The 25,008-nt window shown below is 43.5% G+C and overlaps 1 protein-coding gene across 4 annotated transcripts; it reads left to right on the forward strand.

Annotated features, from left to right (window-relative positions):
* Positions 1–3,582: 3,582 nt before the first annotated feature.
* On the forward strand, positions 3,583–24,628 carry TBC1D9B (TBC1 domain family member 9B). 4 transcript variants are annotated; one of them, XM_041397547.1, is made up of 22 exons: positions 3,583–3,730; positions 5,994–6,104; positions 7,909–8,027; positions 9,035–9,263; positions 9,919–10,177; positions 10,834–11,041; positions 11,169–11,381; positions 11,529–11,690; positions 12,269–12,419; positions 12,768–12,982; positions 13,724–13,841; positions 14,549–14,834; positions 15,493–15,622; positions 16,805–16,903; positions 17,587–17,655; positions 18,426–18,666; positions 18,955–19,020; positions 19,169–19,240; positions 19,656–19,706; positions 20,811–20,858; positions 21,308–21,414; positions 22,203–24,628. In XM_041397547.1, exons 1-22 carry the CDS (start codon positions 3,613–3,615, stop codon positions 22,893–22,895), a joined length of 3,765 nt encoding a protein of 1,254 aa, XP_041253481.1. In that variant the 5' UTR covers positions 3,583–3,612; the 3' UTR covers positions 22,896–24,628. The 4 variants fall into 4 exon arrangements, with proteins under 4 accessions (XP_041253481.1, XP_041253483.1, XP_041253484.1 ...); XM_041397549.1 differs by having other exon boundaries at positions 19,674–19,706; XM_041397550.1 differs by lacking the exon at positions 19,656–19,706.
* The last annotated feature ends 380 nt before the right edge of the window (positions 24,629–25,008 follow it).

Here is a 25,008-nt window from a genome sequence, read left to right on the forward strand (position 1 = left end):
TCCTGAGATGTTGACCAAAAACCCCAAATTCAAAAAGCTGTGCTCCCTGCCCCTGCTTGTGGGATGCAGTGATAAGAGGAAGACTCCAGATGGGATTTTGCTCCTGATGCAGAGCCATAATGCTCTGTAACCTCCAGCCAGTGATGTCCTGAGATGTTGACCAAAAACCCCAAATTCACAAGGGCGTGTCAGGTTTACTTGGTGCTTGCAAAGTGCTTTTTTGGGGGATTAAATCTGGTCGCAGAGCCTTTGCAAAGCACCACTAATTGACACCTTGTTATCTATCTTTCATTAACCTAGTCTTTTTAAAAGCCTGCAACATTCCCAGACACTTTTAATTCTAATCTCTACCTTTCCACTCCATCAGTTCCTACTGGCTTCCTCCTCCTCTGGAGAGCTGGGTGAAGGTCCCTGTTGTGCAGGCACTGCTGTCCACCTGTTCTCCAGCATCTTCTTCATCACTGTGCCATCACCTCACTGTGCCATCACCATGCCAGCCAGCCCCTCCAAGGGGATGCGTCACTCCAGACCAGTCACAGTCTGTGGGAGCACAGAGGTTCCTGGTGGGCTGTGCTCAGCCAAAGCAGGGTGTGTGGGATCTGGGCTGTTGTTGTGGGATGCTCATTCCCTGGATCACTACATGGAGCATCCTTTTGCTCTTCTGCCCATCAGCCTCATGGAGATGTTCACATGAACAGAAATGGATGTGTAGGTTGTGCAATAACATCTGAATATTTTTTCTTTCTTACTGCAATAATGTCCAGGGTCTCTGGGCCTGGGGGCCCTGTGGCATAAATTGTTGCCCAAAAATAGTCCCTTTCCTAAGGAGTTAATAGTTAAGTATTAATATTCCTACAAAGAACTACATAGTGTTTTATTGAAAATTGAAGCTGCTTAGAGTGATTTCAATGCAAGACTGAGGTGTAACATTAGCTAGTGTCATACAGCTGGGACTGGGTGTTTGCTCCCCAGAAATCAGATGGACATGTGTGTGAAGACTCCCTCGCTCCTGCTGGGCTGTTCCTTTCTCCACTTGTATCTAGAAGCCCCTCAGGAGCCAGGAGCTTTTATTCTTTCTTTTCTCTGAGCTCAGCTGTGTGCATTTATATGCCATTTGGCTTTTTTTTTTTTTTTTTTTTTTTCTGCTTCTCACATACTCCAGGGCTCACCTTTCCTTGGCTCTGACTTGATCTTCAGCTGCCCAAACCCCTCGGGGGGGACAAGAGCCATTAATTCCCAGCAGAGCAGCTCTGCTGGGCTATGTTAAGGCATAGATCGTCAGATTTGCTGTGGATCCCCCGTGCCTGTGTCTGTAACACCCTCACACTGTCTCGGGCAGTAAGACTGGGCTGCACTGGGAGGGAGGATCATACAGAAAACAGCTCAGCAACCTTCCTATGCTCCACCACAGGAAAGTCTGGGTGTGAAAGTAAACTTGTTCTTTGCTGCTGTTAAGCCAGGAATGTTTAATAGAGTGTTTGGGGCTGTCAAAGCAAAGCTCCTGGTGCGGGTTCATGAGGTCCCCGCAAGGCAGCGCCCCAGCCTGTTGCTTTCTGCTTGTGCTGGAAGGTGCTACATGAAAGAGAGACTTTCCCTGTGCCTCCACATCAGCAGGCAGACTTCTCCACCCTGTATGCCTAGGCTTAGCTCCCAGCACTGGTAAGGTCTGTCACACTGCTGCTATCAAGGGGAATAACCTTTTGGAGCAAAAGGAGTGGTAGCATCGGTATCGGTCTTGTCCCATCAGCCCTGCTGCAGTTTGCAAGTAGATGTTAAATCCTAAAAGCTTCTCTGGATGACCATGCCTGTCCAGGATCACCTGCTCGAGGCCATGGCTAACTATGCACTGACTCCACCAAAACAGGATCATTTTATCTCAGCAGAGAGGGAACCCCTCGGCCTTTGGGCACAGGAGACTGCAGCAAACAACAACAAAACCCCCCAATTTGCGTGTGTAAAATGAAGAGTCTGTTGGAACTGGCTTGCTGCCAGGTGGGTCACACCGGTGTGACCAGGTAACCTGAACACGCCAGCAGCTGCCAGGGGTCTGGGGACACTGTGGGGACACAGGGACACACAGTGCCCTCCCGACAGCCAGAGCTCTCCAGCCCCTGTGGAAGTGTAGCTTGCCAGCAGCAGAACTTGTTGACATGTTTTGATGTAAGTATAACACTGTATTGTAGTTACGTGGTATATGCCAGTATGTTCATAGTGTATACCGACTAGTTAGGGTTTGCTAATGTACTACATTTCAATAAAAAGCAGTTTAAAAACACGGAGTTTGTGAGTTTGATGTCTGAAAATATGGGAGCATGAAAGCATCGCCTGGTGACTCCAGTCCCTCCAGCATTTGTTATAGATCTGTTCTAGAGGGTAGTGTGGAACACCATTTGCAGAGAGGATTTTTTCCACTCTGATGTAAACTTTTTTTTTTTTATTTTGCTGTACTAGTGTCTAGAAATCCCAGGCCATTAAGGGCCATATGGTTCAAAGTGGCTTATGAATATACTGGAAACACAAATCCACCTTCTCACTGCTTTTGCAACCTTAAAGATGGCACAGAGTGAGCAAGAACAGCAATAGTTAAACAGGGAAGGATCCTTCAGCATCTTCTCCCAGTGCTCAAGCCCTTCCTACAGGACACCCAGCCTTCAGAAACCACTCTGCTGCTCCCCAGAAACAGCCATGCCATGGAGGCGAAAGCACAGCCCTGCAGGCTGAGCCAGCTAATAAATATTTATATTAGAGTAGTGTACAAGGGCTCCAGCTGGGATTAGGGCACTGCACTAACAAAGACAGATCATCCAGGGTTAAAGGATTTAAAGCCTAAAAAAACCATGGCATTCCTGCCTTCCTGGGAGCTGGGCAATAAGCACAGGCATGGCAGATGTCGGTGTTCTCTGCTGTTGTAACACTTTCAGGGTTTGCCGGGAGGCTCTCTAATGGTTATTGAACAAGAATAGCGGTTCACTAAATTATTGGGAAGCTGTTCCACAGCCAAGGGATGAGAAGGAGCTGTGTCTCCCCCTGTCCTGTGTGCTGCAGAGATCATCCTTGGGCTGGGCCACAAGCTTTGAGTGAGCTCCAGAGCTGCAAAGCGAGGACCGAAATGGACCAGCTGCCAGGAGGGGGATGCCAGGACCCCCGCACTGAATTTACGAGGCTGGGACGCTGGAAGTGCAAGTTCTTGACAGCAAAAAGGGAAAATTAATTCCCATCTTAATCTGATGGGATGGAAGCATGGCCAGACTGGGCAGGAGCGCTGGACAGTCTCTGCTGTTCCAGTGCCCGACCACCCCCTGGGGTGGATATTTTTCTAATATCCCCCCCAGGATATTCTAAAATCCCCCTCCCCCTTCCCGAGTTCAAGACATTCAATTCAGGTGTTTTCAGTGCCACAGTGTGCCAGCGGGAGGCAGAGGGGCTTTGCAGAGCGCGGCGGTGACCCCCGACTGCGCACCGCGGGCAGGCCCGGAGGCGGCTCCGGACCCGTCCGGACCCGGGGCTCGAACCCGCGATCTCGGCGCAGCGGAGGCAGTGAGGGGGCCGGGCCGCCAGAGGGCGCGGTGGCGGCGGGCGCGGCGTGCAGCTCCGCTCCGCAGCCCCGCCGCGATGTGGCTGGGCCCCGAGGAGGTGCTGCTGGCCGGCGCGCTGTGGGTCACCGAGCGCGCCAACCCCTTCTTCCTGCTCCAGCGCCGGCGGGGACACGGCAAAGGGGGCGGCCTCACGGGTGAGGCGCGGCGGGGCCGCGGGGAGGCTCCGGCCCGGCGCGGGGTCCGAGAGCGCGGGGCGGGGGCTGGGAGGGCCCGGCGGGGCGAGAGGCTCAGTCCGCCCGTCTGCTCGCTGCTCCTCGCTGTGTGCGACCCCGGAGCCCCTCGGCCGCGGTGTCCGCCCGGGGCCCGTGTCCGCCCCCGGCCGGGGCTGTCAGCGCTCAGGCCCCGGGAGCTGCTGCCGGGGAGGACACACAGCTGCCGGGATGCCTGGGACCGTCTTCTTCTCTTGTCAAAAATGGCTTCTCAGCCCTGCTCGCGTAGCTTTGAATTATTAAGGTGGTTTATTTGCATGTTTTGTGTGTCTGTGTGCCTTTTCAAGATGCAGGGGATGACAATAAGACGTGGTTTATAATTAGTAGCAGTGTGGAAGTTGTGCTGTACATGGGCCGGGGGTGAAGCTGTGTGGGTGCAGCCCAGTGGAAAATACCGCTGTGTGTGGGGGCCAGCCGTGTTTGTGACATAAACTGCTAAAATAACATGACTGTCACCACAGCACAATGTTAACAGCAAATCCCCTCACTTTTAAAAACCCCATTTATGTGCAGAATGCTTTCAATTATGTGAATTGCAAAGATGTGTATCTTACTTTTGTCAATTGCACATAGCAACTGCCGTGTATTAGCCCTTTCAGACAAACTCATTACAGAAGCGGTGCAGCTGATGAACATCATTAGCCTATTTCATCTTTTCAGTGTTCAAAATTATTTTGAACTGTTCTGTTTGATGTCACCTAATTTGTGCAGTTTTGCATATAGGCCTGTACTTGTATTCTGCAATTTTCTAGTTTTTTCGAAAAAGAAACGACGCCTGGTGCTATTCTGGTAACAGTTAAACTGATGTGTTCCTGCTGGGTGGAAGCTTTGAGCTATGTTTACTTTTTGAGCTAGTGTGGCTCAGTGAGGGTCTTCTTCAGAGCTCCTGCAGGTCAAAAGCCACATGTCCTTAAGGAGCTGTGCAGCTGCACAGTGTGTGGGATGTTAGAGTGGGATGTTCAGCTGGAAAAGGTTTTTGAGTTGCTGTCAGTCTCAAGTTATTAGACATCTCATTACCGGTCTGTGTGTCAATATTTGACACATTCAGTATTGTCATAGGATAGATTCAAGATTGACTTTTAATCCATATCCTGCCTAAAACTACACAAGAAACCCAGAGCTCAAACAGATCCTGCTGTGCTGGTTTCATATGTGTAAGTTTGTCACATGGGCTTGCTGTGGGTGATGTTTCACTGCAGGGACAATCAGTGGTATAGTCTTAATTTGTTAATTGCTACATAGATAGCCAGGAGAGATAAGGGAGAGGAAGTGGCATGTTTCTTGATAAGGAATGAGATATGGATGAGTGCTGTTTGCACAGGCTTACCCAAACCATGAGAGCTGGGAATTGAAACTGTACTCCTCACAAAGTCAGAGTCCAACGAGCATCCCTGCTCCCTCTCCAAGTTCTAATGCTACAAAACTTTTAATCATGAGTGTGTTGCAAAGTTAATTTGCATGGGAGATACTCATAATGCATTGTCTAGAATAACAAAGCAAATCATCTTCTATATCTGTTTTATCTAATTGAAATAAAGATTTCATTGAAGTAAATTGATTTGCTTTACAAAGTCTGGTTCATCAACATTTACTCTGGAAGTGTCTCGTTTCTTATCTAACATCATGTAAAAATATTTTGACTTCTGTATTACCAAATTTTGAGTTGCTGACATCTTTGTTTAATCAGAGTACTTCTGGGAACATCCTTGAAACCTGTGAGCACCAGTTTTTCTAGATTTACCTGATTCCATTTGGACAAGTTACCTACTTTTGGCATTGGTGATTCTGAAAAATACAGCATTGAAGACTCTTGTGTCTTTTAGCTTGGTAGGCTTAAAAATCTCTATTAGAAGCAAAAACCTCACAGAGGAAAACACATTTCACTTTCATTAGAAAACTCTTCTATGAAGATGGGGGACTGTAATGAAGCTTAGTAGGCATTTTAATTGCCATCTAAACTTTGTCTATTACCAGTGGGACAGGCTGCAGTTGGTTTTTAGGGAATTTACCTCCAGTGACTGGAGGTAAATTTCTGAATTTTCTGAACTAAGTGCCACAGCTCTTCATCACAACTGTTCACAGGCTGTGAACATCAGCATTTTCTGCAGTGATCTTCCTGTGTTTTTGCTTAACCCAGTTCTTTGTTTTGGTGTTACACTGCTGTAATTTCTGTCCCTTTGTTTCCTAGGTCTCCTTGTGGGAACTCTAGACGTGGTTTTGGATTCCAGTGCTAGAGTTGCCCCGTACCGGATTCTGCACCAGACTCAGGACTCTCAAGTGTACTGGGCAGTGGCCTGTGGTATGTGACTCTTGTTGGGGACTGCATTTGAGTTATTCTCTTGTCTTTTTGGTTCAGATGAGCAGTTGTCCCACATAGGAGTATCCTATGACTGCTCAGGACACTTCCAAGAGCTTCCAGTGGTGTAGTAGAAGATTCCAAAAATGACAAAACTCAGTGTTGTTTAAACTGTAATTAAGGAACTTGAAGCTCTGCAAAAGCTTCTGTTTCTGCAGATGTTAGGAATTTTCTTTCTTCCAAGATGTACCTTGTGTTTGCAAGGTTGTAGTGAGATTGTGCAGAGAATAAGACCTGCTGGTGTTGGTGGGATGTTGTGTTTTGTGCTGCTGCTTACCAGGAGCATGGCACAAGATGGGAACATGTAACATTGTTGGAGGTCCCAGAGGTACTTTGGGCAATCTCTTGGTCCAGTTCTTGTTTTTTTATATTATTTCTGGCCTGGAATAGATGTGTATATAGATCTGTAAAAAGGACTAGAAGTATTTTTTTAACATCAAGGATCCTTGGCCTCTTTTACTTGAGAAATATAACTGCTGTTTTAGAATATCATAACGCAGCCATCTGATGCCTGTTGGTGAACTTTGATTAAAGCTTTAGGTCCTAATGGTTGCTAAAGAGGAAATATCTCCAGACATTTGTTAGACCAACTTTGTTTATAATAAGAACCTTCACTTCTCACTTTGTGGTGGAGACATAAAATCTGATCATGAAGGAATCATTTGCTAGGCCCACACAGGCTGATGTCTTGTTTTTTCGCTTCCCACCTTCTCCCCAGGCAACCAACACAACATTCTCCCTTGCAGAGCTACTTAAGTTCTGCAGAGGAGAGGTTTAGATGTTGCTGAGTTTCACAGAAACTCAGGTTCCCCTTTGAGGAGGGTGGAGGCAGAGAATTAAGAAAGACAGAAAACAAAATGGCAGGTTGGGAACTGCGTAGAAAAAAAGGAGAATATTTAGTGCAGATCTGTAATTTTATGGTATCTTGATATTCAGTAAGTTATTTTTGTTCAATTTCAGGAGTATTTTAGTTTATACTCTCTATATCTCAATTACTTTTAAACAATGCAGCATGTAGAAGGGGGGAGGGCTGGGTAACACCCAAATGGAGTTTGATAAATGATTGTCCTGGAGTAAATATGTTGTCTTCATCCAAAGTTGGTTTTTTTTTTTAAATCATACCTGGTTCTCATTCTGCTGTCAAAGAGTACTGGCATTCCTTTAACATTATAAAATACATACTGCTCTCTAGTTTAAAAATGCAAATATTTTATTTACAGTTCACTGTGTATAAATACTAGTGGGCAGCAATCTGGTCACACATGCAGCTTCAGCTCTTCAGCACTTTGTTATTACAGCCCTTCTTGTAGGAATCACAAACTTTTACTCCTTCATGTATGTCATTTTAATATTCTTCTTACAAAGATGTCACTTAGTGAGGCCAGGCTTATTTTAGCAATTTGGCTGCTATCACCTGGTAAGAGATGTAGCTCATGAAACAAAACAGGACACAGACTTTATTCCACTGCTGTTGTTTCTGAACCTGTGGGTTTTTTCCACAGTCAAAACATCCTGTAAGTGATAATTCTGTGCCTTGGAGTATCCTTGGTTATAATGGAGACATTTTATTAGAAACATAATGTTGGTGTACATAAAATATCCTCGACATGTACACAGTTGGTGTGTGCAATTTATCCTAGTCACTGTTCAGTAATTATTAGTTTCCTGCTGTGAACTTGGAGGAAAAAAGACCTTGTTCTAATTTTTTTTCTTTGCTCTTGGCATCATCTTTCTCCCCTTCAATTAGGATCATCTCGTAAAGAGATCACAAAGCATTGGGAATGGCTGGAGAATAACTTATTGCAGACACTGTCCATCTTTGACAATGAAGAAGATATCACCACCTTTGTCAAGGGCAAGATACATGTAAGTGACATGTTTCCCTGGAGGACTTCCAGATTCTGAGAGAGGACAAGGGAGATGGTTGTAAGAATTTTTTGTCCTTTTCAGTCATACATACGTATGAAAGTGTCATGGAATGCATCCAGCATTGTCAACATCAGGTCACAGTCAGGGCAAATACTGAACAAATATATTGGAAGGGGAAGGGTTGAGAGCAGTAGGTGTCAAGGAACAGCCTGCTTAGGATGTTCCTACTAATCCCAATATAGTACCTCTTTAAAATCATTGCCAGTTATGCCTTTGATGCAGGGAGAAGGGTTTAAAAAGGGTTCATACAGCAACAAATGGAGGAGAGAGAATTCTAGTTTGCAAGCAATGTACTTGCCTTGCCAGTGGTCTGAAAGGTACCTGGGTTGTAAAGGAATGCACCCCAACTTCCACTAACTTTAGAGTCAGGTGTCTGCTGTTTTTTCAGTTAACACACTTCAGATTCCCAGCCCACAAACCTTCCAGAGCAGAAACTTATAAATATAGTTCTTTATTGAGCTGCAGGAAGTTGCATCTTTTTCAGCTCTCCTGTCAGATTCTTTGTATTTTCCATGTGTGTCTGTGCATGAGAGAGATTGTGGTCATTTGTTTTCCCTTCTGGCCAGTCAAGATCTGACACACTGCAGAGTTCTGCACTTCCTGGCAGATGATCTTCTTCCAGTTGAAGAAGCAAGTGTGCAAGTGAAAAGAGACTTCAGTTCTCGTGCAGGGTGTTCCAAGTGTTCCCAGGCCAGCCATGAGGAGATCAGTCAAACATTAAACATGAGTGCTTGTGGCATGTGTTCAGGAGTGGATCCCAGACAGCCACAGTATCTGACTGCCCTTTCTGCATGTCTTTGCTGTTTCTGACATGACGGGATAAGGGCTGTGTCATGTTCCTTTGTGCCTTCCAGATTGCTGCTGTGACCCTTTGCTTTGTAAGTTATTTCTGTCAGCAGGCACCTTCACTTCTGTTTCTCCTCTCTCCTCCCACATCCTTTCAGGGCATTATTGCTGAGGAGAACAAGAATGAGCAGCCCCAGAGCGAAGAGGATCCAGGTAAATTCAAAGAGGCTGAACTGAAGATGCGGAAGCAGTTTGGGATGCCCGAGGTGGAGAAGTTGGTCAATTACTATTCCTGCAGCTATTGGAAGGGACGTGTCCCCAGGCAGGGCTGGCTGTACCTCACTGTCAACCACCTCTGTTTCTACTCCTTCCTGCTGGGCAAAGAGGGTGAGTTAGGAGCCTACAAGTTGTGTTTCTATCACTTCTCCTGATCTTTGCAATGCAGTTGATCTTCTGTGTGAACTCCTTTTTAAGATGACAGGTTTTTTTTTTCCTTTTAGGAATCCTTGAGCTCTGTCTGGCTCAGCACATAAATCAGTTCTTGTACTAATAGGCACTTCAGTGCTGTTTAGACTGAATGCCTGAGTAATTTTTTAAAACATTTCCCAAGTTGTACATCTGTTTTACTCAAACGTTTTACAAGTTAGACTTGGGTAGAGAATTGAGCAGTATTTTTACCTTGGTGGGTTTTATCTGGAACACCTGCCAGGACCCAGTCTTTGCAAAGCCCCAGCTCCTGAGTCCAGATCTAATTTGCTGGAAAGAAAGAACGAAAACTTGAGTGATTGTACTTGAAAGCATTTATTGGATGGGAGATAGTCCTTTTGGAACTGCATTATTTCTAGTCTAGTTAATCCCAAAGGTTATTTCCAAGTATTTTTGGAGAACCCAGTAAAAGTGTGAAGAAAAGAACGGTCCATGTGTAAGAGAGGGGGAAAAATGCTGCTCCACTGAGAGCTTGCAGGCTGCTTGACCTTCATTTCTGTTTGGTTGTTGTTTTGCCTCAATTGTGACAATAGTACTTTTTAATTCTTTTTCTCAGTTACACTGGTGATCCAGTGGGTGGATGTAACCCAGCTAGAAAAAAATGCTACACTGCTGTTCCCTGAGTGCATTAAAGTAAGCACAAGGGACAGTGAACTCTATTTTTCCATGTTTCTCAACATCAATGAGACATTCAAGCTGATGGAGCAGTTGGCCAACATTGCGATGCGGCAGCTACTGGATAATGAGAGCTTCCTACAGGACAAGTCTCTCCCAAAGCCCAGGAGGCCTCTTAAGAACATCTCTGCATTAAAAAGGTATTATGTTCCCAGCAGTGAGAAAAGAAGACAGGTAGTAGGGAATTGTAAAAATAAATCTGCATTATTTTGTAGCTCCCAGGTGCTGCTGTGGTTTTCTTACTCTAGGGGCTGCATCACTTGCTTCAGTCATTAGCCTTCTGCTTGTTCTCTCTTTTTCCTCATCCCAAATTGGAGCTGAATTCACACACACCCTCATGTCTTTCTCATGCATGCCTAGGCACTGTCAGAAGGAATTTTCAACTAGAAATTGCTGAACTTCATATGTAAAAAAAAAAAAAGGTGAAGAAAGAAAATTACACCAGCCCCTTTGTCTGAAGTTAAAGATTTATAAAAAGAAACAGATTTGTATTGTAATAAATCCTCCCCCTGGGGACTATTCTCTGCAATTTCAGGATCTGATATAATATATCAATTTTGCAGATGCACTTGCATATTTTATTTTGTATTGCAGAACATACCTTGTCAGAGAGGCATGTCTGAAGGCTGAAAGAGGAGTCAGAGGAGGGGTGGCATCTCAGTTAGAGAAAGGAATACTAAGAATACACAGCACAGTCTGAAGGTTGTGATTGGAATGAACATTTGACATTAGTGTTTGAGTGGGTTTTTCAAGTAAATAAAAAAGCTTCAGGATAGTACCTTTTACTTTTCCCCAGAGACCTGGATGCTCGAGCCAAAAATGAGTGCTACCGTGCCACTTTCCGGTTGCCCAAGGATGAATGCCTGGATGGACATACAGACTGTACCTTGTGGACACCATTCAACAAGATGCATATTCCTGGCCAGATGTTTGTTTCCAACAATTACATCTGTTTTGCCAGCAGGGCAGAGGAGGCCTGTCATCTCATCATTCCTCTCAGGGAGGTGGGGATTTCTTAGCTGTGTGTTAAGACTACAGGGCTCTCTTCTGTGTCCTTCTGCCTGTTGTGCAGTGCTTTGTGGATGATGGAAAACATGCCAGATCAAAATGGCCCTTGTCTTTGTGTTCTAGGTGACAATAGTTGAGAAAGCAGATAGTTCCAGCGTGTTGCCCAGCCCTCTGTCCATCAGCACTAAAAGTAAAATGACCTTCTTCTTTGCCAATCTGAAAGACCGGGATTTCTTGGTACAGAGGATCTCTGACTTCCTGCAGAGAACACCATCCAAGAAACCCTGCGGCATCGACAGGGAATGGAAGTGGAATGTGGCTGATCCCAGCAGCGAGGTACTAAGGAAATAGCTGGGAGGAACTTCTCAGAGCAGTGCTCCTTACAGTGTGTTTGCAGTGCTTGTCACCAGCCAGTGCTGTCTCTGTTAGGCCATGAGCAGAGGAGGGAGTGTGAGCTCAGACATGTTCTGTTCTCTTGTTCAGGAAGTTCCAGAGCTGCCTTCCGGCAGCCCCCTGGCTGTCAGCCCCACGTCTGCTCTCAGCCATCGACCCGTCAGCTTCTGTGCTGGGCAAGTGCCAACAGCCTCACAGGGACTGCTCAAACTCTTCAGGAGGAATTCTGAGGAGCTCTCTGGACCCAAAGGGGTAAGTGATATTTTTATGTAAAGCAATAAAGTATAAATAGTTTGCAGTAGATTGCTGATTTTCTAGCCTGCTCTAGAATGGAAATGCATTTTATCCCTGCTCAGTATCACTGCTGTGTGTGTCGCAGTGGTAGTGCTGCATAGAGGTAACTTGACTGTCAGCTTACACTGTTTGTACTGACATACCTGAGATACTTGACCAGAGGCTGAGAAATGAGTGTTACCAGTGTTCTGGATGTGAATTCATGGCTGTGAAGAACAACTTTCTTCAGAGCAAGAAAGCAGGGAACTTGTGTCTCTGCTTGCTGGTTAATCATTGTGATCCATGGTTCTGCTTGCATTTATGTGGAGATTTGCATAGTTGTAAAGACTTGACTTTAAGCAAGGTCATAACTGATGCAGAAAAGGATAGATTAGTGTATATATACACTCTTTTCTTCAGCAGAAAGAAGAGAGGTCTTAAATGTCACAATGTATTTTTCCTGTGGAGTGCAGTCCTGAGTATACCCAGAAATCACGTGTCCTACAAACACAGAAATGCAATAATCTCCTAAAATAGCCATATTTGTTCCTATGAAGGCAAAGGAGAAGATGAAGGAAGAGTCTTGGAATATTCATTTCTTTGAATATGGGCGAGGGATGTGTATGTACCGCACTGCCAAGACAAGGGAGCTTGTTCAGAAAGGAATCCCTGAGAATCTCCGTGGAGAGCTGTGGCTCCTTTTCTCAGGTAGGATGTTGTGCTGACAGCAGGAATAAACTTCTTGCACATCACAAATGAAAGGGTATGAATCTTAGCTCATTTCAGAAGAAATTAGTGACAGGTTATTTTCATCTGAATGATACTTTATGGTGGCTTGCTTTATTATCCTAGTAGCTGTTTGGCCTCTTTTGTCTGTGTTTCAGTGTTGAGACCTAAACTATAACATGATTTAACAGTGAGTTTGCTGCTATATTTTCACATCTGTTTGTAGTTCATGAGTTCATGTAGTGCTTCTTGGCTCCCTTATTTCTGAAACTGGGAATAAAATCTGTTTCAAAGCACCAGAGGTAAAGCAGTGGTTGTTTGTCATTTCAGGGGCTTGGAATGAGATGGTGACTCACCCTGGTTACTACGCAGATCTTGTGGAAAAGTCAATGGGAAGGTACAATCTTGCTACAGAGGAAATTGAGAGAGATCTGCACCGCTCTATGCCAGAACATCCTGCCTTCCAGAATGAATTGGGAATTGCTGCCCTCCGGAGAGTCCTAACAGCTTATGCATTCAGAAATCCAACAATTGGGTACTGTCAGGTAGGAAAGAAGTCTTAGGCTTGTTAGTCCTACACGATGACCATAATTGAATTGGACTTTTTCTGCAGTTTTTTTGTTCATTTTCAAGCTTTTCCTTTATTTTGTCTATGTAGTGGTGAGAAAGTAGGAAAGAAGTTATGCTGTATCATCTCTTAAATATCCTTTGAACATAGTATTTGAATAAACTTTTCACAGTGCTGTTAGGTGTCATGTTAGTCTTTAATAGTTTTCCTGCTAGAGCTTTCCATAGTTCAGCAAAAGCATCTTGTGGTTTCATTAAAAGGAGCAGTTATATCAAATAAGTGATGTTGCACATGGACAGTCAGTTGAAAATGTGGCTATTTGCTGGTTTGTGAAAGAACTTGGTGGAAATTCAGGTTGATTTTATGTATTGCTGTGATGTTACAGGTTCTCATTATAGTGTTCTGTTATGACCAAATTTTTAAAAATATTCTTATGAAGACTTTGACAATTATTCTTGTTCATGTTGTTTACTGAAAGTGCATGATGAAAGATCATCAAATTATTTGCTGCCTCATGAACAGAGGAACTGAAAACAGGAAGAAAAATTGGCTTAAGGTCATCTATTGACTCAGATACCAGTAGAAGCTGGAAATAGATGTGACTCTTAGTGACAGGTCATTCATGCTTCTAAGTTTAGCTAATCTGTAATAGCAGAGTTTTGCTGAAGACCTCCATGTTTTTCTCCTGTACCTGTGTGTTTGCCCTGCTGGCTCCTAGGCCATGAACATTGTCACCTCGGTGCTGTTGCTGTACTGCAATGAGGAAGAGGCTTTCTGGCTCCTGGTGGCTTTGTGCGAGCGGATGTTGCCAGATTACTACAACACAAGAGTAGTGGGTGAGTCCTTGTCAGATTCCTGCTGCACTGTGGATTTTCAGCTGCACCAGCATCTCCCAGAAACATTTTGTTGTTCAGAATTATTTAAATGATGCGTTTTAAAGATAATGAAGTGCAACCCTTTTCCTTTTAAAATGGCAGGGGTGTGATGGAGACATAGGAAGAGACACTACAGACCTCCAAGGTAGTATTTCTACCTTATAGTAACAAGGAACACGTCACCAAAAATTGGTATCAGGAGGGATCATTAGCAGTAAGGAGGAATATCTAGAACATTACTAGGTTTTAGTTTTTCCCCATCTGAATGATGTGTTAAATCTGTGGAACAGGCTCTCAGGAAAGGTTAGTCAAAGCACCACTTCATGGGCTTTTAAAGTTGGTTTGTATAAAAGACTATAGTCTGGTGTAAATACCATCCTGTCAGTAATCATCCACCCCTCCATTCAGGGCAAATGCACAAATGAATGAAAGGTTCTGTGTTGAGATGTTGTGTCTGCATGCTCTGCAATGTAGAAATAGTCTCATTGGTTTTGTTGAGAACAGGGTAAAAAATTAATGTCTTAATTTTAATTATGGTGTTCAGAGGAAATTTATATGAAATTTGTATGAAATTTGGTGAACTCATACTGTTTTGTTTAATAATTGCTTAGCTTGGTACATGATGCCACCATTTTGAGTTCTGCCATTGTTTTGTTTGTCTGTGTCAGGTGCACTGGTGGACCAAGGCATCTTTGAAGAACTTACACGAGAGTATCTTCCACAGCTGTCAGAAAAGATGCAGGACCTGGGAGTGATCTCCACCATATCCCTTTCCTGGTTTCTCACTCTATTCCTGAGTGTGATGCCCTTTGAGAGTGCTGTGGTCATTGTTGACTGTTTTTTCTATGAGGGAATCAAGTTTATCCTGCAGGTGTCATTGGCCATACTTGATGCCAACATGGAGAAGTTACTACAGTGCTGTGATGAAGGTGAAGCCATGACTATTTTGGGCAGGTACCAGTCATTGTTCTTATTTATAACAGAGTAGTAACAGTGGCCATTTAGTCCTCATCTCTTTCTACCTAATAGCAGGTCACAAATAAGACTCTAGGATAAAACTTCTGCTCCAGAGAAGTTTGCTATTGCTTTCTGCAAGAGCTGAAATTAATTGTTGGCTCAGTTATGGAGAAATCCATACTTCTGGAGCTGTTTTGCATCATAATGAATTAGTGCATCTCAGTTTGAATTTGAATTCTTAAACGTTATTTATTTCAAGTTTGCATATTAATTCTGCTTTACTATTTAGAACAGATTCTGGCAGGAATCACCTTCTGGAAACTTAAAACATTATCAAGCAGATATCTCCCAAGTCTAGTAAATGTAAGATTTTCTTGTTTGAAATGAGAATATCTTCTATGTGCAGCAAGATTTTCAGCATGTTACTAGAAGCCTACTTTTAAAAGAGCAAATACCCCCAAAATAGGGTGAAAAATCAACTTAACTCCAGGTATACATTGAGGGTAGCATTGCAGATTAGATGGGAAAAAAATAAATTCTCCTTCATGTTTAGATTAGTGATAAAAAGAAGTTGGGAGTAATGCATATAGGATATTATTTCTTTTTCTGGACACTAATCCTGGAATCTTGCATCTGTTCTCATTTTTGTCCACAGATATTTGGACAATGTAGTTAACAGACAGAGTGTCTCTCCCCCTATTCCCCACTTGCATGCACTGTTGACCAGTGGAGATGACCCCCCTCTGGAAATTGACATCTTTGAACTCATCAAAACTTCATATGAGGTAAAGTTCTGGCTTGGTGTTTTGCCCAAGAGATTTCTTCTCAACTAACATCCCATTTTATACATTGTGCAGCCAAAATCTGAGCAATGTTCATGGAGAGGCTTAAGGGAGTGCAGGCTAAAGCCATTGTTCCACTTGCTTGGTATGAGTAGAACCTGACAGTGTTGGCTGTTGCAGATTACAAAGAGTCTGCCCAACACCAGAGGGACTAAAATGAAGAGTGCAAATAAGAAGTGATGGACTAGAGATTTCTTCCTGCTTTGTCAAAAAAGTTTCCATTATTAATTCTTTTTGAGGATATTCAATGCTAAGGAGTTAAGGAGGGAAATTCAGGGTAGAAATTGTGAAGTACTCTGCAGAAACATGGAAGAATCCCAGTTCACATGCATAGGAATCCTGTTCTGTAAACTGCATTATAGTAATAGGAAGGTGACCCCAGAATGGTGCCAATACTGTTAAAATATCTCTGCACTGATAGAGGTGTTCCTCACAATTCATACTGAGAACAAACTCATAAGAAATTTGATTTTGAATGATGGAAAGAACACAGGCAAAAGAACTGATGTTTGGCAGTTCTTCTCTGCTATTCTCTGCTAAGTGTGGGATCCTTTCCCTCTATCTTGTTTTTCACCCCATCCCCTTCTGGCTGTTTAAAGTCAGGCAGCTGTCATTTTCCTGGGTGTTTTGTGTAGTTCTTCAAATCTGCCATCTCTGTTTGTTCTTGGCTTCTTTTCATAAAAGAGTGTCACTGAATTCATATTACTTGTCTGACCTAGTCCATAGGACAGCTTCTTGACTGTGATGTTTCTGGCTGAATCTCCTGGGGGTCCTAGAGGAAAAAAATGACAGGGCTGAAAGGAATGACAGTCTGTCTGTTCTCTTATCTCTGCCACAGTACAGGGCCTGTATTTCTGTCAGTCCTGACAGATCCTTTTCAGCTTTTCTGTAGAGACCTCTGATGTTGGATTTCTCATGAACTCTGTCTGAATTACTCCTCCTCCAGGACAGGAGTGAAAAGAGAATAGAGCTCAAGTTTATTCTCACCTTGCTGCTCATAAAAGGCTTCTAGTGGGTTTAGGTCATCTCTGAGGGGATAGTACACTTGTTAAAGAGTGTGTAATTGCAGGTGGGTTGTTCTCTCTTCAGGAGATGATGTTGACCTGATCTGTTCCTTTCTTGTAGAAATTTGGCAATCTGAAGGCAGATGACATTGAACAAATGCGTTTCAAGCAAAGGCTGAAAGTGATCCAGTCTCTGGAGGACACAGCCAAGAAGAGTGTGGTATGTGACTCCGAGCCTGAATGAGCTGCCAAATGGCACCTTCATGGAAAGTGTTTTGCTGTGAGCATTGAGAAACTTGGTGCTGTAGCAGACCAGGTTTTAAGTGACTGAAAGAATGATTGAATGAGATGTTTGGCATGGAGGGAGATAAAAAACACCTGTAGGCTTTGACATAAGTTCCCATGAATAGTGCTGTCTCTTTTACTGCTTCTCTGGAATCTGAGAAAAGCTGGCTAGCAGATAATTATTTTACTGCCATTTAGAGTCCATTAGGGAATTTTGCTGAAGGGTTCATGGCCAAAGGGGAGTGTCCATATTTATTGCCATTATCTCCCATGTCCTAGGTGGAGAATCTCATCAGGGTGTTTATTTCACTGTTGCTCTTTAATGCATCCAAGTCAAACATCTGAAGATAAAAACAAGAGGAAGGGGTGACACAATCTGCTCAGACAGGTCTGCACAAACAGGAAATAAGCACAGTAAACTACTGAAAATGTCAGCAGTTTCTGCTTGACTGCAAACTGGTTTCCAGGGGTATTAGAATGGTGATGTTTTTCATCCCATTCTGTGTGATATCTCCTTGTACTTGTTCTCTTCTGTGTTACACAGACTTTTCAGTGAGTTGTATTTGATTTTTCTACTTTTGAAATAAATTGTTCACTGTGTTTTATCTGTGACTACAGGTCCGAGCTGTGTCTGGTGACATTGGTTTCACTATGGAAGAACTAGAAGAGCTGTATGTAGTGTTCAAGGTAAGAAGCTTTCCTTGAGGGTGAGGAAGAAATGTTGTCACACACAGTACAAATAGCAAAGTAAGTTGAAAGGGAAGCAGTGACTTTGCTTTAATTCTTAATGTGCTGTACCAGAAACTGACGTGGCATTCTGTTACACATGGTGCCAGTAGGACTGGCCCTGTTACTATCTGATTAATTATTTTTCATCTTTTTTCCCCCAAAGGTGGCCAAACCACATTCATAAACAGTATTTGAATGATAATCAGAAAGAAACTGTAATCAATGGAAGAGAATGTAACAAAGCCCTGAGAATGGGGAGCTAGGATTTACTGTACCTCAGTTTTTAATCTCAGGTTTCCCATTGACCTCATCTGTAATTGTGACAAGATTACTTAAGGGCTTTGCCTCTCTTTGTCAGCATACATATTTTTAAAAGAATGGTATTACCCAACTGCATTTACCAAAGCTGGTTGTGATCTGTTTTAGACTCAGAAAGAGAGGCTTAGTTCTAAAACCTGCATGATCCCTTTGCAATAAAGCCTGAGTGTTGTTAAAACCTGAAATCATGTATTGTAGTTTTCACTTTAAATTATTCCTTGTTTTTCCTGAAATCTGTGTCTCTTCCTTAATTTCATATTATTTTGTAGTAAAGTAACACTAGGAATCACAAGGCAGATAATGTTTCCTGAAATGTCTCTTGTTTGCTTCCTCAATGCTATTGTTGAGCTGTGGCATCTCCACTCCTGTGGAGCAGCATCATCTGCCCTGTTAATCCTTTCCCTCCGAAGGCCAAGTACCTGATGAGCTGTTACTGGGGGAGCAACCGCGCGGCCGCTGCCCGCCGGGACCAGAGCCTGCCCTACCTGGAGCAGTATCGCATAGACGTGGAGCAGTTCAAGGAGCTGTTCATCAGCCTCACCCCCTGGGCCTGTGGGGCACACACCCCTGTGCTGGCAGGGCGGCTCTTCCGCCTCCTGGATGAGAACAGGGATTCTCTCATCAACTTCAAGGAGTTCGTGACAGGAATGAGTAAGTGTTGTTTTCGGAGAAAACTGAATGCTGCAGAAAATGTGTCTGTCTTTTTGCACGAAGAGAACTGAAAGGAGATAATGGTGTGTTCACTGTCATGAGGGGAGAGGGTAGCAGGAAGCCTCAAGCTGGACAAAATACACCTTTTGGTATGGATTTCATTGTTGATTCCTCACAGGACTTTGAGCAGTCATTGTATGGGAATTCATTCTGGTTTGAACCTGTGAGCAGAGGGTGATTATTTATCATTAAAGTACTACCTTTTAAATTATTTTTTTTTCTTTCCAGGTGGGATGTACCATGGTGACCTCACTGAAAAACTGAAAGTACTCTACAAACTGCACCTGCCTCCTGGTGAGTGACTGCTTCTGTGTACTGCTGCTATTGAACACGGGCTGCTCTGACATCAATTGACGTGGGGTGCCTCAAGAGTTTTGCTAATGAAATGGGTCATACTGCTGTTCAGTTAGAAATTTTAACATTTGTTTCTCTGTGAATACAGCTCTGAATCCAGAGGAGACAGAGTCTGCTTTGGAGGCCACAAGTTATTTCACAGAGGATGTGACAACAGAAGGTAATGCAACACTTCTGCCTTTACCTCTCAGTTAGGCAGGAATTGCAGCATAGATCCATGTGCTCTGAACAATGGTGTTGCACAAGGCATGGTCTCGTGCTGGCATGTGTTAGGATTGCCAGTGTGTTTGAGTTCACTGTCTTCATTGCATGATGGGGAAGAAGTTTGGAGCTAAAACTCCTTGGTGTGCATTCCATGCAGGATACAGCATGCTCTGAAGCATGGGCACAGTCTGCTGAGGAGGAGCAGTGTGCTTTTACCAGCCCCTGTCTCCCACCATGATTTAGGTTTTTCATGCAGGTATCATTGTCTCTCTTCTTGTTTTTGTTTCCTTCTCTGTGTCTGTCTATGTCTGACCTTTTCTTCTGTTTTATCTGGGATATTGTCCCCTCAACCCTTTTTTCTGCTGCTCAAGTATCTCCTTTTGTCTCAGAGCTGGATATCTGCCTGCACTGTGAGTCTCAAGGTCAGTCCATGGATTATGTGCATGCATTGAGCATGGCTGTGGTGCTGATACCACCTGCCAGCCCAGTGTGTTGATGTATATACTCTGAAATTATTGCTGCTGCTGCTCCTCACTCATGACACTCTCACTATTAATAAAGTGCTATAAGTAATTAAATATCTTTCAGTATATTCTGCCTATTGAGTTTCAGCGTTGGTAAAAATAGGTTTTGTCTGGCTTCTTTCAGTGGAATTCATCTCATCCTAGAAACTGATGGTCAAAAAGATGCTCAGAACAGAGTTGGGGGATGCTAGGCTTGCTGGCCTGGGGAGGTGATCCCTGTGCCTGCTCCACAGTCTTCCAGTTTAAAAGAATAAGGATGCATGCCACTGAATTGTTGAACTGTTGGTAGACTAGTTTACTGCATTTCTTAAAATACAACATTAGGAATTGTGATATAGGAGTTCAAAGTATGTCAGTCATGCAAAACATTTACCAAAATACAACAATGCCCCAAAAAAATCTGAGTAAGTACAAGAGGTAGTTGTGCAGTTTGGTGCTAGGTGGCTGATTTAACAATCTGAGTTGAACCAAGACTTCCTATTTTCTGTAGTGACAATACAGGGAATCAGAAGTGAAGTTCATGAAGTTAGACTGCAAATTGCTCCCAAAATGTCAGTTCAGGCAGTGAATAATGAGGAGTGCAGACATTAGTCATATATGTGCTCAGAAATGGTTTGGGTGTTTTCCATTCATTATCTTGCTTTGGGCAACTGAACATCCTTATCTTTAATCCATCACACTGCTTTTCTATCTTCCATATCTGTGTTTTCAGGCTTTCTTTTAAGACCTCTGCCCTCTACCTCAGCTCTTCAACCCACTTTTTGTGTGGCTCTTTATCCAGCTCATCCCATCAGCCTTTTGCTTTGCATCCTGTTCTGTTCAATCCTCTAACCATGATTATGGGAGTGTGAGATCTAGCTTCTATTAAACATATAATATATAAAATGTACATATATAAATGTATTCCCCTATTGTATAACTTGAATTTGTATATTAAGTTCTTTGTGTTTTGTATTACTGAAAATCGGCTAATAATTATTTTATAATTCCATAATTCTTTAGAAACCCAAGAAGATAAAGGAAGAAGAAATGAGAATGGCCCAGAAAAAGGTAATTTCATCATCAGTAGACCACATTCTAATCTCATCTCTCTCATATTATGACCTGTTCATTGTCTCATGCTGATAAAGGAGACCGTGCAAAGTGTCCCTTGTGGACAGAGGTGAGGCAGGAGGTGAGCTGGGAAATAAGCATCCCTTATGCTTTACTGCTCTTAGTCTTTTACACACCAAGATCACAGCATTTGTAATTCATGTTGGGTAAGTTGTCACCTCACAGAGTTCATCTATGAGAAGTCAAGCTGATGCAGCACTGTTAAATTTTTTGCTCTATTGAGCTGCATCAGATAAACCAGCAGAAAACAATGCAGCCTTCCTGGTAGATGCTTTCCTAGGCTGTCAATAACACCTTCTTTAAGCCTGATTTTTGTTGGCTCAGCATTTACTTTTTAAGTCTGAAACCATAAACCACCTGACTAGTGGCTTGTTCTTGCCTTGTAGAGGAGAAAGGTACCAGTCCACAGGACTACAGATACTACTTAAGAATGTGGGCCAAGGAAAAAGAGAACAAGAAAGAAACCATTAAAGATCTCCCCAAAATGAGCCAGGTAAGAAAGGAATATGAAGGTTTCCAGTTGGATCATTGGCAGTTTAGTGGAATTCTGCAGTATGTGCAGCCATTGTGCCACTATGTTCAGTCCTTGCCCACAGCTTTCCCTGCTGTTCTGATCTGGTGAGCTTTAGGACCTCGAATTCCACACATTTCTGTTGAATTATGCAGTGGATATGGACAAACTGCTTTGTATCAACCAATCAAATGTAATGGATTCACTCAGCCTCACTTCAGACCAGTTTTCCTGTAAGAACTGCACTCTGTTTTCCCTCCAGAGCAGGATGTTTCAAATATGCCATCAGACACAGAAACTTTTTCAGCTTTTTTGGTTTTGCATTGCTTCAAGTTACAGCTGCTTGGTGGAGAGTGAAGAATGTGGTTACAGAAGAGAGAGTCAGATGACTGGCGTGATCTTTTCTGTCTCTAATTTCTTGATGGGTGCTACTTAAACCAGTTCAGAAATGCTTAGAAGCTGACCACAGAAGAGTAGCAGAATAGAAGTCAAACTTCAGGTTTTCTTAGCATTAGTGAATATGTGACTATTCTGTTCATCTGTCAGCAGAAAACCCACCACTATTAAATTGCTAGCTGTGTCTCAATTTAGCCACAACACAGAGGGGGGAGTTTGTCTGTGTCAGACTGTTCTGAATCAGTGCAGTAAGTTGCCACTTGGTGGGGAGGCAAATAAGCAGTGAGTCATTTGAGATGGTGCCTGTTGCTTCATCCACCACTAGCAAGTTTTTTCAGCCTGATACATGATTATTTGGTCTTTGTGTTTTAAAGGAACAGTTCATAGAGTTATGCAAGACCCTTTACAACATGTTCAGTGAGGACCCCGTGGAGCAGGAGCTGTACCATGCCATCGCCACTGTGGCCAGTCTGCTGCTGAGGATTGGCGAAGTTGGAAAAAAATTCTCCAACAAGCCCACGAGGAAGTCTGAGGACTGCAAAGCAAACAGTACCCAAGATCCTGTGAGTGAAGAGGAGTCACCAACATCTGAACAGAGTCAGAATTCAGCAGTGGAGCAGCAATCCCAAGCTGACCATGAGGACAAAGCCAGTGTTGATGCTCAGCCTGAAAAAACCCAGCAGGAAAACCAGACTCTAGGAGATGGGTCAGGGGAAGGACAAGGCTCTCCTTTACAGCTGCTATCAGATGATGAAACCAAAGATGATATGTCCATGTCTTCCTACTCCATGGTCAGCACAGGCTCCCTGCAGTGCGAAGACATCGCCGACGACACGGTGCTGGTGGGCTGTGAGGGCAGCAGTGCAGCTGCCAGGTATGGCAGCACCATTGACACTGACTGGTCCATCTCCTTCGAGCAGATCTTGGCCTCCATGCTGACAGAAACAGCCCTTGTAAACTACTTTGAGAAAAAGGTCAACATTCTTCAAAAGATCAAGGATCAGAAGAAAGTAGAGAGGCAGTTTAGTTCATCCAGTGACTATGAACTTTCCTCTGCATCAGGGTGAGCTCAAGAATTCAGGAGTTGTCTTTGGGAGATAAAACAAGAAGATAGTGTGGCAGATGGCAGGATGATTTGGTATTTTCTGTTTGGGTTTTTTTTTTTTGTGTATTCAGTAACTACACAATTACAATAGAATCCAATTGATAAGGGGCTCCTGACAGCGACTGTGTAGGTGTTTCTTTGGCTACTCTGGCTGAGAGAATTAGATTTACATTCTTGAGAGCCATTAGAACCTAATAGCCCCTGACATGTAGAATTACCACCATAAATTATGCATGTCTGCCTTTTGCTATCTTTTATTTCAATGAAGTTTTATTTCAGACAGTAACTGCTCCTTGCCTGCCCTTGTTTGCTGTAGGTTCCTGGGTAACTGCACAGCAGATGCAGCCTGGCTTGAAACCATGCTCACCTCTGGCTGCCAGTCTGAGAGCTAATGCAGTGTAGTCAAGTGCTGTAGGACTCTGACCTATAAATAATCTTGTACGTTCTTGTAAGCTGTTCTGTGACTCAGCAGCTGTAAAGCAAATGTGCCCCACTGCTCCCAGCACCCTAAGACCTAAACACAGACCTTGCTCAGACCTGCAGGTTTCTTTCACATGTGATTTGGCATTTTCATAGTGCACGATCAGTTACTTTCTCCTTTGGAATTCAGGAATTTTCAGGTAAACCTGGTTGTCTAGCATTTGCTTTTCTGTTTCTTTGAAAGCTGTGTTTTTTAGTTTGTCTGGGAAGCCACAAGCTCCTTGACTTCAGTGCAGAAGTGATACTGAGTCAATCAGTGAGCTCATGATGGTTATAATGAGGGAATAAGTTCCTAAAATAGAAGTCAGTGAATCAGCCTCAGCATTCCAGGGGAGTGGCACACTGGTCTGCTGGACTTTCCCAGATGATACATTCACTATTTAGTGCTGATTCCGTTTTTCCTAGCTAGTGATGGTACCCTAAGGAGGACCTCCTAGGAGGAGGACCTTAGGGGCCCTTTAGGAATACCCCTAAGAATTATCTGATCAGTCAGCCCTCACAAATGCTTGGGGCAGAAGCTGTGCAGGAGCCCTGTGCCACCCACTGCTGCTCAGTGTCCTTCCTTGAGAGGTTAGCAATGGCTCTTAGAAACAGCTGCACATCCAGGGCATTTGACCTAAAGGGGAAGAATACAGAGCAGCCTGGCTCTGCCATCAGCCCCTTGCGGGAATAGCAGAGCTCATTCCAGTTAGAGACAAAGTAACTGGGAGACTTAGTGAGTGCTCTTTGAAATTAAACCCATAGGAAACTACGAGTAGCCCTTCTGGTAGCAGGGTATGTTCCCCAAGGGAGAAGTAATGCTGTTACTACAGGTAAATTCATCTCAGCACAGAGTCAGTGGCCTTGCAGGGGCAGGGCCTTGCTGCTCGGCCAGAGCAGACCCTGCACTGAAGGCAAGGTGTGATCCAGCTTTTGGCTGGCACTTGGGATCTAAAGGTAGGAAGGACACATGTGGATGTTCCCATTTGACACTACTTGGTGTGCTGCTCAGTGTTAATTCATCCTCATGACATTTTTGGTCTGTATTCACAGCTGGTACATACTTCTTATTTTTCTGCCTCCTCTGTCCTGTATCACTGGAGAGCAGCCATTAGTAAAACTGCTTTTACTAATTATTCAGTAATTTATTGTAATTTTTTAAAGTACGAATAATACATGTGATTTTACACTGTCTGTCTTACTTGTCATGTATTCAATAAATGAATCAGAATCCTATTGACTATTTGGCTACCTTTTATTTCTCTCTGAGCTCTGGAATATTGCTGGTTCTTTACCCAGTTTCAGAAAGAATGTGTCACCAAAACTGTGGGGAAAAGGAAACCCTCCAACATTTTTAATATTAGAGAATCAAAGCATTGCATTATTCTGTCTAGGGTGTGCAAAGAAATAATTTCAGCCACACCTAGCCCAGGTGTGCAGAAAAAATCGTTCCATGACACATGGCTCTTAAATAGATTTTTCAGATACTTATAGAATTAAAACCCATAGAAATTAATTTGTTCAATGTTTATTGGTCCCAAGGTACACAGTCCTTAGTATTTGGTTTCTTTTGGTAACAGAGTTCTTCACCTCCGACGCTAATGTGGCCCTCGTTC

Source organism: Onychostruthus taczanowskii, unplaced genomic scaffold, assembly GCF_017590055.1.
Source record: "Onychostruthus taczanowskii isolate IOZ18803 unplaced genomic scaffold, ASM1759005v1 scaffold14, whole genome shotgun sequence".
Classification (NCBI taxonomy): Eukaryota; Metazoa; Chordata; class Aves; order Passeriformes; family Passeridae; genus Onychostruthus; species Onychostruthus taczanowskii.

Bases quoted from the DNA above. Each gene is read 5' to 3' on its own strand.
- TBC1D9B (XM_041397547.1), top strand. From the start codon at position 3,613: ATGTGGCTGGGCCCCGAGGAGGTGCTGCTGGCCGGCGCGCTGTGGGTC. The intron at 19,021-19,168 runs GTGAGTGACTGC...CTGTGAATACAG, and splicing joins CAAACTGCACCTGCCTCCTG to CTCTGAATCCAGAGGAGACA. The intron at 19,707-20,810 runs GTCAGTCCATGG...ATAATTCTTTAG, and splicing joins CCTGCACTGTGAGTCTCAAG to AAACCCAAGAAGATAAAGGA.